The sequence below is a fragment of the Drosophila miranda genome, chromosome XL, assembly GCF_003369915.1.
Source record: "Drosophila miranda strain MSH22 chromosome XL, D.miranda_PacBio2.1, whole genome shotgun sequence".
Classification (NCBI taxonomy): domain Eukaryota; kingdom Metazoa; phylum Arthropoda; class Insecta; order Diptera; family Drosophilidae; genus Drosophila; species Drosophila miranda.
In genome coordinates this window covers 13705881-13720542 of record NC_046673.1, presented here as the reverse complement: position 1 = coordinate 13720542, position 14662 = coordinate 13705881, and the positions used below count along the sequence as shown (strand labels likewise).

The following is a 14662-nucleotide window of genomic DNA, read 5'->3' as shown; positions in this document are numbered from 1 at the left end:
AGTCAGAGGGTCGCAGGGTCGCAGGGTCGCAGAGACCAAGACCAATACCAATCCTAACACATTTGCTGCTGGATGTGTTAATTGCACTTGGCGATGTTTTCCTTGAAAAGTGATCCTTTTGCCCTTAGACAACTACTGCACACCGCGATAACGATATGGCCCTCTGGATATCAGATTAAACAGCATTTGCCGACGCAAACGCGACCAGCCCGACCTTGGTCTTGGTCTTGGTCTTGGTCCCAGTCTCGGTTTTGGTCTCGGCAAATACAAACAGAAAAAAATGAAAAACTGAAAAACAGAAAAACAGAGCCTCGGCACACACAGTTCTTGGGTCGTCTTCTACGGTCCTATAGGGGTCTGGCCTGCTGGTCCCCGTTTTGTCGCACGATTGTAAAATGAAATTCGGTAGCATGTTTTCACAACATGTCGCCCAATTTACCCTTTCACGGTTTCTTCTATTTATCCAATTCTATTTATTATTCTGTTGCGTTGCTCTTTTCTTAGGCCCGATGTGTGCGTGTATTGGAAATCGGGAATAGGGAACAGGGAATAGGATATGGTAATGCAAATGGAAGTGGCTGTGGGTGTTCGATGCACAGATTGATGTAGGTTCTATGTACTATATACACATGTACATTATGTGTTTACATTACTGATTAGTATTCTTTTTGATGGATGTGTCACCCAAGAGCAACAATAGATCGTGTTTCCCTACGCTCTTAGGAATGGGCTTTGCTTTTAGATAAACCTTTACCAATCCTATACTGGTCCTGATATGGTCCATAATGGGTTTCAACTTTTTCATTCGTTCATTTTATGGATGTGAAGATATGGTTTCTTAAAGCTAGCTTAAGATCGATGTTAATATTATGCAAAATGGTGGTACAATACAATTTCAAACTTAAATCTGTGTACTTCTATGATAAAGTACCTTTAAAATGAAATATTTATGACTCGATAAACCTATGTTCCACTATATTCTAAATTTTTCATAAAACTTACTGTTCGTATATGAAATATATTGACTCACTATCAAATTTTATAGCCCAATGAACTGTTTTTTAAATGCCCAACTACAAGCTTCAATATTTTCTGTATTTCTATTTGCTAGCTACATTTTCCAACATTAGAATTTCCCTTCAAATCCTTCCTTTGACCTGTCATATATCTGTATCTGTGGTATCTCTTCTCTCCGGCGAGTGTTCCTCTTTTTTTCGGCTCGACTGAACCTGGGAGACATTTACCCAGAACCCTTTTATGGTCCCTCCTGTTTGTTCCTTGCGCTGTGTCACACTTCTTCTATTCGTTGCTTGTTTTTTTTTCCTTTTTTTTTTGGTTTATTTACCCGAACTTTGGCTACTTATCTCCGTCCGGTAGCTGCCTCGGAATCCATCCCGGGTCGGGTTTCGGCCAAGATCAGAGGCACAGCCAGCAGTTACATGTCTTAACTAGTATTTGTGTATGGGGTTTTTATGGCACTGCTAATTAGCAGGAGAACCCTCTGAGGCTCTGAGTACTCGTATGCGTATGTATCTACCCATCCTCAATGTCTCTCGCAACTCAAATGCTGGCCAGGGACAATCGAAATTATCTTGTTATTGCCTGGTGGATCATCTCACTTCCCCCCAAAAGGCAAACCCAAAGCCAAAGCCAAAGCCGTATTTGACCATCCGATGATGCGTATGACAGGTAAGCCCTTCCATTCCCCAAAGAAGCATTTGGACTTGTGATCTGCGTGCTGGTGCTGCTGGGGTGGACAAACAATGGGGGCGAGTGGTGGATAGGCTATTCCTGTTATTGTTTCATTTTACTGCTGGATGGATGGTAGATGGTGGATGGTCGATGGTGCACACAATGCGGATAGCTCCCCTTTGATGCTGTTGTGATGTGGTCGCTGCAATTTGCGCAATGTAATTTAATTAATGACAAAAAAAAAAAAAAAAAACAACAACGATAACGACAGAGAGAGAGAACGCACTGAGAAATATGCAAATCGAGTGGCACGAGAGGATGCGATGCGTGAGGCTGGGACGGTGCTACACCCAATACCGACACCTACCAGCCTCAGCCTCAGCCACCAGCCAGGCAACCTGTCGTGGACTGGGGCTCTTCGACTCGGGACTGGGGGGGAGAGGGGGGACTGGTCGGTCCGGCTGTCTGGTTGGCCCAAGTCTGGGGTCTGGGATCGGGGGTCTGGGTGTTTGGGGTGCCCATTGGCTGCTCGTGGCTCTGGCGCTGTTGTTGATTATGTTGTTGACAACGGGCGTTACGCATTGTACGTATACGAATTTGTATGTGCATGCACGTGTGTATGTATGTGTATTACGTAAATATTTATATAATGCAGCAGGTAAAAATGTATGCTCCAAAGGTGTATTTCTGTGAGGTGAGCCGTAATGTCACACTTAACGTATTGCTGCACTGGCCATGGCTCACCTTATTTTCCGAATCTCTGAATATATTCCTGCTCTGGCAATGCACACACGCCCAAGGCGGCACGCACACACGCACAGGCACAAAGGAACGCAGGCAGACGTAGGCCTGCTCGCACAAGGTGTATTTATCTAGGGTGAGGCATAACCCCGCTGCCAAGATTCGTATGCTGCAAGCTTCGCCTCTGCCCTTCCGTTATCTTCCCGAAGCTAAGGCGAAAATGCATCGTTTTGCTACGAGTGCCATGGCCTCACCTTGCACTAATACACCTTGGTCGGCACACATGCCGGCACGCACTCTCACGCACACACACACAGGCAGAAGATCACACACGTACAGGGACAGCAGCATCAGGAGTGTGTGGAGTGGGTCTGGCGGCGTGTTTAAATTGTTGTTCGCAAAATATTTGCATTGGGCGCCGGGTATGCAAACAGCCATTTAAGTAATTACTGCACTTAATTTTTCATATTGATTTTGCAAATTTATTAAAACTTAATCAATTGTTTAATCAGATAATGATTATGCCTGGCACTCACCCAAACGCACCCACAAACACACACCAAGAACAGTGCGGTGAGGGGTGAGAAACACATGTGCACAGAGCTCAGAACACGGAGACCATTTTCACGGCCAGGTCGGGTTCGGGTCCGTGCGTTCAGGTGTCAAAACTGCCCAAGGCCCTCGCACTGTGTTGTGTGCAGAACTGAACAGAACAGAACCGAACGGTGTTCCGTGCAAGTAAAATTTATAGGTGATATATTACATATATTATGCAATTAATAAGCACAATCAAACTGCACATTTCCGCAGCCAACTTCACTTCACTGGCAATCCGTCACCTGTCATCTGCGAATGTCACTTGCCGCCGCGCTTATCGAGTATAATCTATCAATGCAATGCTCCATTCTCACTGGCAGCTTTCAATCCCCCTCAACACTGTTCTACATTTCGATTGATTAATAAAACAGCCAGTAGAATTATGGTTAATGGTGCAATAAACGAGTCTAATACATTTAATCAATGATAAGATCTTCCTGATCTCTTAGGACCCAAATAAATGTCTGAACAAAAATCCAAATATAAGCATGAAACAGTTTAATTTTTATATGATGTAAATTTCGTTATTATGTATTTTAAATGCTGAAACAAATTGCAGGCCTTTAATCCCTTAAAAAACGAATATTAGTGGCCTTTATTCCCACGGAATATTCCCAGAATACTCGTTGATAAATAAAACAGCAGATTTGCAAACTAATTCGGTAAAATAAAATTATAGCATTGCCCCAAAGGTGTCACATTGGACTGCATTCGGATGCCGATGCCCCCCATGTGACATTCTCGAAAGTTGATTGTTCGGTGGTCCATTTGGACTCTGTCTGTCCCCCGGGGGCAGCTTCACGTACATCGGTACAGCCGCAGCATGTTCCCATGAAATGTAAATTAAAATGTCGAATTAATTGCCCAAGTACTGGGACTGCGACTGGGACTGGGAGTCGCTTCTTGGTATCGCCTGGCCCCGGCTCGGCTCTCCCGTCGGGGTAACAACTAACGAGATTCAATCAGCGGCCACTTTAGCAGCGTTTTCTATGTCATTAAAATTAAGTATATTTACTTACTTGGAATCCGCGTTGTTGTTGTTGTTGTTGCTGTTGCTGTTAGCTCTGGTCCATCCATCCATCGTATGTGGCCGGCCGGGCCTCAGTTCGGATGGTTGTTGTTGTTGTTCTGGCTGATATGTACAATTACCGAAATCGAAATGAATTTTATTGTGGCTCCGGGCAGCAGTAATTCCACAACAAAACGATCCATTTACCGAACGATGATGCATCCCAAAGTAGCCCAGCCCAGCCTCTCCAACAGAAGCGAATCCCAAAGATGCGATAGACGACTGACTTCCAGCTTCCAATTGACATGAATGGAGAGAGAGAAACCGGATTGCAGTCGCGACCCACTTTGGGGTTCCAAAGCCAAAACCAAATCGTATGACAAATTCAATTAACGACAAATAAGATCTGATCTCTGGGCTTCACGGAAACATCTTCGACTCTTCTGATCCGATCAGATGGCAATGAATGGAAGCACTTATCCGCGTTCTTAACGTCAGAATAAATTTCGAAGTAGAAGAATTTCATGAGATCTAGAAAATGGGGAGAACCCATACCGAAAGCCGTTTCTGCAGGCTCCCCATAAATCCGCCGAAAGGAAACATATAAATAAATGTGTAATTGATAACCCCCCATAAGGGGGGTAAAGGTGGTAAAAATCAAGAATTCCCTCATTGATTTCCATAAATTTCGGCACGGTCTCGTTTCTAATCATCCGTAAGAGCCACCCACACACTTGCCTCCTTTTATGAGCTGCCATATCGTACATCTCTGATATGATGCTACTTATGTACCATCCTTCCTTCCTTTTGGGTGGAATGATGGGGTGGGTGTTGGTGTTGGTGTGTCCCAACCCTCTTTACATTTTTCCGAGTTACTTGTGTCATTCCCCTGTCATATGGCTCATACTCATGTCCACTCCTTGCACTGGAACTGTAACGGTGGTAATGCCAACTCTATTTGTATCTGCATCAGTTTCGCAATCGGAACAACAGTTGATCCTATTTCAAACGTCAAGTTATCTCGACGCGCCGCAACATTGCGACGAGTCGACTTGACTCGACTCCAACTACTTGACTGTCACATCTCAATAACCCTCGAGTGGTTTTCAATTGTCTCCAAAAATAAACGCATTTGCATCCATCCCCCAAAAACAGACGTCGTCGATGGCGATGGCGATGGCAACGAACACATACTCGTTTGGGTTTTCGGGCCCTGCCCTGCCCTGCCCTGCCATGTGCGGCGGAGTCGAGTCTATTCCAATCCTATTTGAAATGTTAATTTTTAACGCTTTGTAAATTTTTCTAATATTTCATAAAGCAAAAAAGAGCACAAAACGAAACAAAGAATATTTGGATAGACCGAAGAGCGGATACTCTGGGAAAGCAGAGCATCTAAGAGAGCCTGGAGCCACCCTGAATAAATCGTGTACCAAAGAAATCTATGGGCGTTACTCATCTAACTATTTATGATGTCTTTGGTTATGGTCTATTAGTAAAGCAGCCTTTTTAGATTACCATTTTTTTAATATATTTTCCATTTTCCACTGTATCATATATGGCTCTATATATGGATCCCCGAATATTCTTTGCCTCACTCATCCACAATCCAGACATACATGTACCTTCCATCACGACCCTATGGCTAAGAGTATATGTACCAAAGCTCGACACTGACATAAACGAAACCTTTTTTGCCGGTTTCCGTTTTGCCACCGCCAATGTCCCGAAGTACTTGAACAAAAAAGTCACCCACTCCGCCGGCATCGTCCTACCCCTGCAGCTCCATTGCCATCTCCGACTCAGCGGAGTGACATCATCCAATTCAGAAACTTAAAAGTAAATAGATCCCAAGAGATGAGTCCCATTCCCATTCCCATTCCCATTCGCATTCGTGTATTCCCATACCCATACCCATGCCCGTTTCCATTCCGTTCCCGTTGTCTTTGGGATGCGATGCTCAGGCATGAATGTTTGTCTCAAGTGACATCGCTGCCAAGGATCATCTCATAATGTGGCAAGCGTTTAGCTTGGGCTGTCTCGCCTCCGCCACGACCCCTCCGCTCTTCTGACGGATTGGCTGGTGGGTACCCTCTGCCCCGGCTCTGGCTCTGGCTCTGGCTCTGCTCTGCTCCAACTCGTAGTCATATCCTTTGCTTCAAACCACTTGACATTTTCACAGTCTCGCATCCATGTCAATTTTGCGGTTTCGGTTTCACACAACTATGTACATATCGTATGTGCAGTGAGCTCCAGCTTCAGCTCCAGCTCCAGCTCCATTCTCCAGATGAATGTGGAATTTTTCGGCTTGGATTTTCGTGTGAATACACTAAGAGAAAGAAAGGCTAATTTGCTCGTAGTCTGGTTTCCAAGACTTGTGATAAAAACATCTCTTATCATATTTTTAACTCTGTTTTTTTTTTTGTTCGGAGGTTCTTTCTTCTTCTCTCCTGGCCACAAAAGATATTTTGTCGAGTGTACGCGTACCTCTGGGGCGGGCTTTTGAGAGGGAGTTGGACAGACAGCTCCAGGCAAAGGCCTGGAGCCCAGACACAGCCCCAGAGCCGAGTGAGTGACAAAAAGGGTGTGCGCGGTGTTAATGTTAATATCGTAGCATGTTTTTATTGGAATGTACATACACTCGTACATACATAAGTCCCGTCTCATGAGTATTTGTGTGCCTGAGTATCACTAGGTTCATGAGTGTGCGTGTGAGTATCTGTGTAATCTGTCCATAAGTGGCCTCAAATGCCTATCCATAATGATGATGATGATGATGATGATGTGGTTTGCCATTGCCGCTGCTGCGACCAATAGTCAGGCATTCATCATGATACACACACACACACAGCTTATGCCGCATGTCACGCCTTCCCCAAGAGCCGCCGTCACACATGTGAGCCAGAGAGGGAGGCAAACTGAAATTTCGAGGGCGTTTCCCAATTTAGATCTCATCGGACTCTACTATATAAACTATTTATGTATATTCGAATCAAAGTTCAGACTCGTACGCGTCTATGGCCCCGACACACTCATCGATTAAGCATCAAGCACCAAGAGATTTCCACAGATTTGCTGTCAGAAATGATTACAAGTGTCTGGAAAGGAAATGGATCAGACGAGTGTTTCTCAATCATATCTGTCCCTAAGATAACTACAGATCTTTCAAGATCCACACTCTGTTCGAATTCCTTTTAAAAGTTAAGATCCCATTCAAACCAATTGAAATCTATTTATTTTTTCGATTAAAGGTTTAATTTCCTTTAAAAATAAAGATCCTGAATCATATCTGTCCCTAAGAGTACTACAGATCTTTCAAGATCCACACTCTGTTCGAATTCCTTTTAAAAGTTAAGATCCCTTTCAAACCAATTGAAAACTATTTATCTTTTCGATTAAAGGTTTAATTTCCTTTAAAATAAAGATCCTTTCCCCCATATCATGTATATTCTCGGATATATTTTGAACCCAATTGAAAACCACTTTGTTTGTTGTATTTTTAAAATTTTTCCAATTTTGTTTGCTGTTTATTGTTAATGAAAACTTAAAATCATGTTGTAATACACAATACACAATCAATCCTTTTGCAGGATGCGGCATGGAGCAATATTCCTTTACGAGAGAGAGAGAAAGAGCAATAACATTTCACTTTTCGCTTACGATCTATTGTACATATCTATCTGAATGGGTACACATGTATGTACTATATGTATAGTTTAGGGGGGTTTTAACACAATAGGATATGTTTCCATAGAGCTTGCTTTTTAGTAGTACATTCAGTTTATAAAATACAATATTTATTGACTATGAAAAAAATTGTTTTTGTCTTAGAACTATTTAATATATGTGTTTTATGGATATACCTAGTATTTTCGTTTATAAATATCAATACTTCGTTGTACACACACCGCTCGAGATGTGGTTGAGAGAGGAGGGGGTGGGAAATCGCGAATTTCCCTTCGATTCAGATAACGATTTATTCATTCACACACGCATTCACACTCGCATTCACACTCGCACTCGCTCTAGCTTCGTGCTGCTGCTGCACTGAGGAACGGATTGAATACTATATAGTACACCTAGATCTACCATTATATCTACACGAAAAAAAAAGATACATTTAGGGGACAATATAACACAAGTACGAGCAGAAAAAAAGCTAAGTTTTGGAGCAATTCCAGTTTGTAATACCCATCGAGGCAGATTCGGGGACTGCTGCCATGCCGCCGTCGGCAGGGTAGTGGGGGGAGGTGGGGACTCTGTCCGCAGGCCCTCCAACGCCCTGCTTTCGGCAGCACCGCGAGGCCCACAATAAAAATTAAAAAAAAAAACACAAAATATAAAACATTCATAATAAAATAATAATAAACATTTGACTAAGGATCCTTCGTCCTTGGCGGCTCCCAAAGCTTAGACGGAGATGGCGGCATTCGTCGGGGGCAGGTCGCCGTACGGCGCCGGCGACTGCTGCGGCGGCTGCTGCTGGTGGTGTCCACTGTGGTGGTGGTGGTGATGGTGGCTTCCGCTTTGGTGGTGATGGTGGCTCTGCTGCTGCTGCTGCTGCTGCGTCTTGAGCAGCATCGAGCGGTATACCTCGGAGAGCAGGCTCCACATGGGCGGGGCATTGGGCGAGGTGTGGGACGGCGGCTCGACGCCACCCTGCGGCAGGAAGGCGTTGGGCGGTTGCTGGCTGGAGGCGGTTGCAGCGGCGGCCGCAGCGGCCGCAAACATCTGCGTCTGCAGCAGTCGGAAGTGATGCTGCTCCTCCAGATCCATGGCCAGCGGCAGGGGCAGACTCAGTGGCAGCGACAGGGACAGTGGAACGGGCGAGTGCTTCCTGGTCGGTGGCGCCGATAGGTCAATGCAGGCGGATGCCGCCGCCAGGGCCTCAGAGCTGTCGCCGTCCATCTCCAGCTCCATTTCCATCTTGATGCTCGTCTCTGGGAGGCCCGTGGAGACGGCGGCAGAGGCACTGCTGTCGCTCCGCTTGCGCTTGCTCAGCAGGCGCTCCATGGAGAAGGCTCCCCCACAGGGGCTGGACGAGCGCTTGATCTGCTCCCGTTCCCGTTCCCGCTCTGGTTCCTGCTCCTGCTCTGGCTCTGGCTCTGTTTCGCGTCGCTTGTGGAGGCTAAAGTCCAGCGGCTGATCGGCTGAGCGCTGCTCTTCGGCACAGGCGCCACTGCTGCTGCTGCTGCTGGTGAGGCTCAGGCTGCAGTGCATCTCCTCGTCCGCATCTGTCTCGCTGGGGCACTCCTGGCTGGAGGCAGCCGGGCTGGAGCTATTGGCATGCATGTCCACGTACACAAAGACACCATCATCATCGCCATCTCCCTCTGCATCGACATCAGCATCAGCGTCTCCCTCTCCATCCCCATCCCCATCCGCATCCACATCTTCTTCGTAGAGGCGCTCTCGCTCCTGTCCAGCGGACAGCAGTCCGAGGCTGTGCAGTCCGGAGCCATACATCATGGCAGGTCCGTAGCCCACCCCGGAAGGATGATGATGCGACGGATGGTGGTGCGGCGGCGGTGGTGGCAGGAGTCCTGGAAAGGCAGCCGGCAAGCGGCCGGCGGCGGCCACAGCCACGGCAGCTGCTCCGGGAAAAACGGGGAACTGCTGCGCTGTACGTCCGTCGTGGGGCGAGATCTTGCGGCGGATGTGGGGCGAATGGAGCTTCGGATTGGGGTTGGCGCTGTGCCGATTCCGGGACCGGCGCGAGCTGAATACCATGTTGCAGCCCTCGACGGTGCACTTGTGCATCTCCCGCAGATGCACCGCCGAAAAGTGGATCTTGAGGGCGCCCTTGTCGCAGAAGGTCTTGAAGCAGATGGAGCATTGGACGCGCTTCTTGCCGGTGGCCGGATTGATGAACTGTCCGGCGAGGTTGATGGGCGGCGAGCCCCAGCGCTTGGGCTTTGAGGAGCTGCTGCTGCTTTGTCCGGCACCGGAGCCCGAGGATCCACCTGGAGAGCTGGCCGGCGAATTTGTGCCGCTGGCCATACCCGGATGGGCGTGGGCATGGCCATGGGCGTGGGCATGGGCATGTGAATGTGAATGTGGGCCATGGCCGAGCAGATAAGCGGGCGACATGAACGGATTCATAATGTGCTCCATGGTGTCTTGTCCGGATGAATGGATTGCCGGGACGTTCGTTCGGTTGGGATTTTTCCTGCAAAAACAGAGAGGGAAACGATGGTATCATTAGAGAGGCGTTTCGGTGCGGGGAGGGGGTAAAGTCGGGGCAAGTGTAAGTGTCAATCAGGAAGTCGCTCAAACGGTCAATCAGTCGGCGGACAGCGCACAATCCTAATCGCAAACTTATGCCACAACTGGGGACTGGGGACTGGGCAGCGAACTGTGGCATGTGGCATGGGGAGGGATGAAAGTCGGATTGCAAGAGTTTTGCAACATTTTGCTCTGCCAAACGTTATCGCCAAAAGTCAGCCAAGTCTCTGTGATACCCATCCCCTTCGGGATGGATCCATTTCTCCCTCATGGGTGAGGCGCAATTAAATCGAGGACAGGTCAACAGGGGTCAACAAAGGCACATCAAAGGAACAACAATCCATCAATTATATGGCTTAAGAAGGAACTGCGACAGCAATTAATAGTGACAGAGAGGGCAAATCTGTCGATTGCAACTGATTTCAACGATTATTAATCGATTATTAATCAAAGAAATCATCAAAAAGATGCAATATCTTACAATTAATATGGAAAATGTATGGAATGTATCTAGAATAACAGATCCAAAATTAAAGAGGGAAAAAATCTATTGATTAACGATCGTAAATATCGATTAAAAGCCAGTACAGCGATTATTCATCCGATAAATCGAACAATCTATAGGGGAAATGTATTTGAAATATATCTAAAATAAAAGACATCTTGCTTTGGAGAAACTATGTATAAAAGTCTATAAAAATCGGTTCAACCCAATTTCCATTTCCAAACCCATTTTCCGATGCCAAAGTGAAAGCCAAAGGAGCTGCTGACTTTTACGGAAATCTCCTAGCGCTGGTGACAGAGCATCGGCAGATCTTTCATGTCAACACAACAGTTGACCACAAAAGTACACGTACACACAGAGGGGGCACGGGCACCCATGATATGTATGTGTGCACATTGCCTCATTTGCTTGAGCGAAATCTTTTACAGCTTTTTTGGCTGCCATTAAAATCGCCTCGGACAACGACATTCGACAACGACAACAACGACGAAGACGACGACGACGACAACATGCGGCGATCAGAGCCAAAGACAGAGCCAGAGATCCGGAGATGGAGACAGAGACAGAGGCAGGGACAGAGCTTTAGCTAGCCACCAAATGTGATCCAAGCGTCTTTTTATTGTTGGCTCCGTTCGCTACCGTAATTGTGAGCAGCCAGCAGCCCGACGTAAAAAGCAGCAGCAGGGAATGGCTATACGAAGTTAGGAATACCCTGGAAATACGAGTACATCTTGGGTATTTTCTAACTAAAAAGTTATCACCTTTTGCTCATATAACCATTGAAATGTATGGCCGTTACTCATCTTATGGTCTGTTCCAAATGATCATCTATCTACAACCAAAAGTATCTCTATGATCTCTATGAATTATCGTTCACATAAGAACTAGCTTTTGTGCTTTTGAAGATCAGGCATGTAAGACCCTCTCTTCCAGGGTATTCTGGCAAACCAAAGATGGACGGACATTGGTTTAGCGGAGAGACTGGAAAGAGATTGAGGAGACTTTTGGGCTGGGGACAATTGTTAACGCGGCCGGCAGCAGCATGATGATCATGATGGTCGTGTGAGAGATGTTTTGTGGCCGGGGCTATCTGGAATCAATCTTAAAAGTCGAACACATTCGCTAGCCGCTTGCCCAATGTCAGCTAAAAAAGATTCAGAGAGAGAGAGAGAGATCCACTTGGGGGGATGGGTGACTGGGAGACTCTGAAGAGAGGGGCGTTCGGTTCAGTCAAGTTTTTTGTTTTTTTTTTTTTATGGGGCTCATTAGTAACGATAACAACAATAGCATTAAAATGCGTGTATGTACGCGCAAGTGTGTGAATGGCTGAGAAATGGATAGCTGGATGGATGGATGGTACATGGGATAATTATTTTTGTCAAGCACAGAAAGAGAGAGCAACAGATCCAGAAGGAAGAGACAGAGAGAGAAAAAACCAATCACAACTTTTGATGGCTCGGACGAAACGTTTTTTTGATTATCGGCAGAAAAATGTTGAAAGTCCCCGAACAACAGCTACCAGCTACTCTCGCACACAGCATCCATCGACAGGCAGCGACGAGGCATGCCCCAGAGATGTGACCACTGCCTATAATTGCCGTTGTAGTTGTTGTTAATAGTAGTACATAATAATAGGCAGCAAGTAGGCAAGTAGAGATACTACCAGCACAAGATACTACAGACCAGAGACCAGAGACCACGGGGAGCAACGGTCCGGTCCGGACCCCAGAGACGATGGTCCAGCAGAAACATCATTCGAAAGACAAAAATCTTAATTACAACTTTGACATTTTAGAGATTTCCACAGAAGAATCCAAGCGTTGGGGAGCGGTTGTTCGGCTGTAATGGATACTAGTACTACTCCGATGTGGAATGAAATGACAATGCTGATGATGATTATGATTGCGTATATATACATATACGATCTCTGACATCGCTTGAAAGACAACTACAGTATGACAAAATAGAACTTTGGCATTTCGGAGTGAACGAGTATGGGACACAAGAGAGATAATGTAGAATCCTAAAGAACACAAGGCCCTGAAGATGATGCCCAGAGAACTCCTCAAATGAAAGTCTGAGGAAAAAATTCTAGTTCTCGAAGAAACAAAGTTAAAGTATGATTCCAAAATTATACCGACATTATAACACCTAACCCTGGATCTAGAACCTGAAGATGGACACTGACAATCAAGGATCCTTCGCATAAAACACCTCTCCTTTGGAATGACCAAAATTGTAGAGAATTCGAATTCCAAGCCTAATGATGTTACTAATGATCCTTTGGCCAGCACTCATTATAAAAGGATCCTTGGCACAACACAGAACAAAGTCTTAACTGATTGAGAATCAACTTTTGGAGATGCAACAACTGCCGCCGGCAAAACCGAGACACAAGAATGTTACGGGTACGGGTACTCTTTTACATACCTTGTTGTTTTTTGTTTTTGTATTTTTTTTCCTGGGTTTTCAGGCAGGTTCCTGTTATATAACTCTTCAGTTTTTCCACTATTTTGTTCAGCACTTGTGTTTAATTTTTTGTATTATTTAAACGGTTTCTCCCGCGATCTTTCCTTATATTTTTTTTTGTTCGGGTCCACAGTTTTATCGTATTTAAAAAAAATATTTTGTTGGAAAATAGCGTATATTTTCCATGAGTTTTTGTGGTTTTTATTGCGTTTTGTTGTAGAATTTTGATTAAAAAAGTTTTGTCGTCAAGCACTATTTTATTTTTGGTGAATGAGGAGGGCAAACGGCGACGGCAACAAGAAGTCTCATGCACACACGCGCACGCACACGAAACGAAAACGAGAGGCAGAAACGGTAACAGTGTGTAGGTGACAGCAATACAAGCAGCACACAGCACAGCACAAACAGTGAGCAAAGATCCACTCTTTCGGGTGTCGTGGGTGACACTGATTGTCGTGCAGGCCGAGACGAGGCTGCGAGGCGGCAGAAAGCAGAAAAAAAACGACCGAAACGACGACAGCGACGACGACAAATGCGACGCACACACACACACGCAACAAGGCAGCGCAGCGCAGCGGGGTGGGTGACACTTTGGTCTCTCGCTCTCTCACTCTGACTACTCTCCAGCAGCAGCGACACGCAGCAGCGGACAACTGCCACACAAATGTCTACCTGAATGAAGCAGAGAAGAGTCCGGTGCCAGCGACTCTGCTGCCTCTGCTGCTGCTGGCAGCGCTGCTTCTGTTTGCTTGTTCACGAGTGTGTGTGTGCTGGCTGAGAGAGTGTGAGAGCGAGAGAGGGTAAATGCGCTATTGGAATTGGCCTTCCCTGAAGCGTCGGCGGTGGCGGCGGCGGTGGCGGCGACGGCTGCCTGTGTCACATTGTCGTCGATGGGTCATTAGACACACACACGCACGCACGCACATACACAGCCTGCTATCCCGCTCGCACGAGCCCACTCGCAGGCCATGGAGAGCGAGAGCGAGTGTCGGCAAAGCAGTGCATCGGCTAAGAGTGGAAAGAGCTGGAAGGCCCACAGGCGGCTCTCTTAAGCAGAGGCAACAATTTTTATTATATGTCATTATGTGGTGAGGAGAGTAGAGAGATCCCCCACCACCCCCAATACACACAAAAACACACACATACTCGCACTGGAGGCTAATTCCTGACCACAAACCATATACCCAATACACCGTACATACATACTTCTCTATATATACATATGTATAGGGCGGATCCCCCTGTGCGTGTGTGCCAGAGCAGTGTAACTTCTTTATATTCGGCTATTGCCTGTCTGCTCGCACAGTGTCGTCTGAGTGGATGGTCCGTAGCGGTGGGGTTGACATGCGACGTATTGGGTGTGTGTGTGTGTGTTTACTGACCAAACACTCACACACACACCACACAGACACAGATTGTGTGGAGGC

General features: G+C 46.3%; 1 protein-coding gene across 1 annotated transcript; it reads right to left on the bottom strand.

Moving 5' to 3' along the window:
- Positions 1-7534: 7534 nt before the first annotated feature.
- LOC108164829 (protein disconnected) lies at positions 7535-13886 on the bottom strand. The gene is made up of 2 exons (XM_033393574.1): positions 13197-13886; positions 7535-10205 (listed from the first exon to the last, which is right to left on the bottom strand). The coding sequence occupies exon 2, from the start codon at positions 10148-10150 to the stop codon at positions 8447-8449; it is 1704 nt and encodes a 567-aa protein (XP_033249465.1). The 5' UTR covers positions 10151-10205; positions 13197-13886; the 3' UTR covers positions 7535-8446.
- Between the last annotated feature and the right edge of the window lie 776 nt (positions 13887-14662).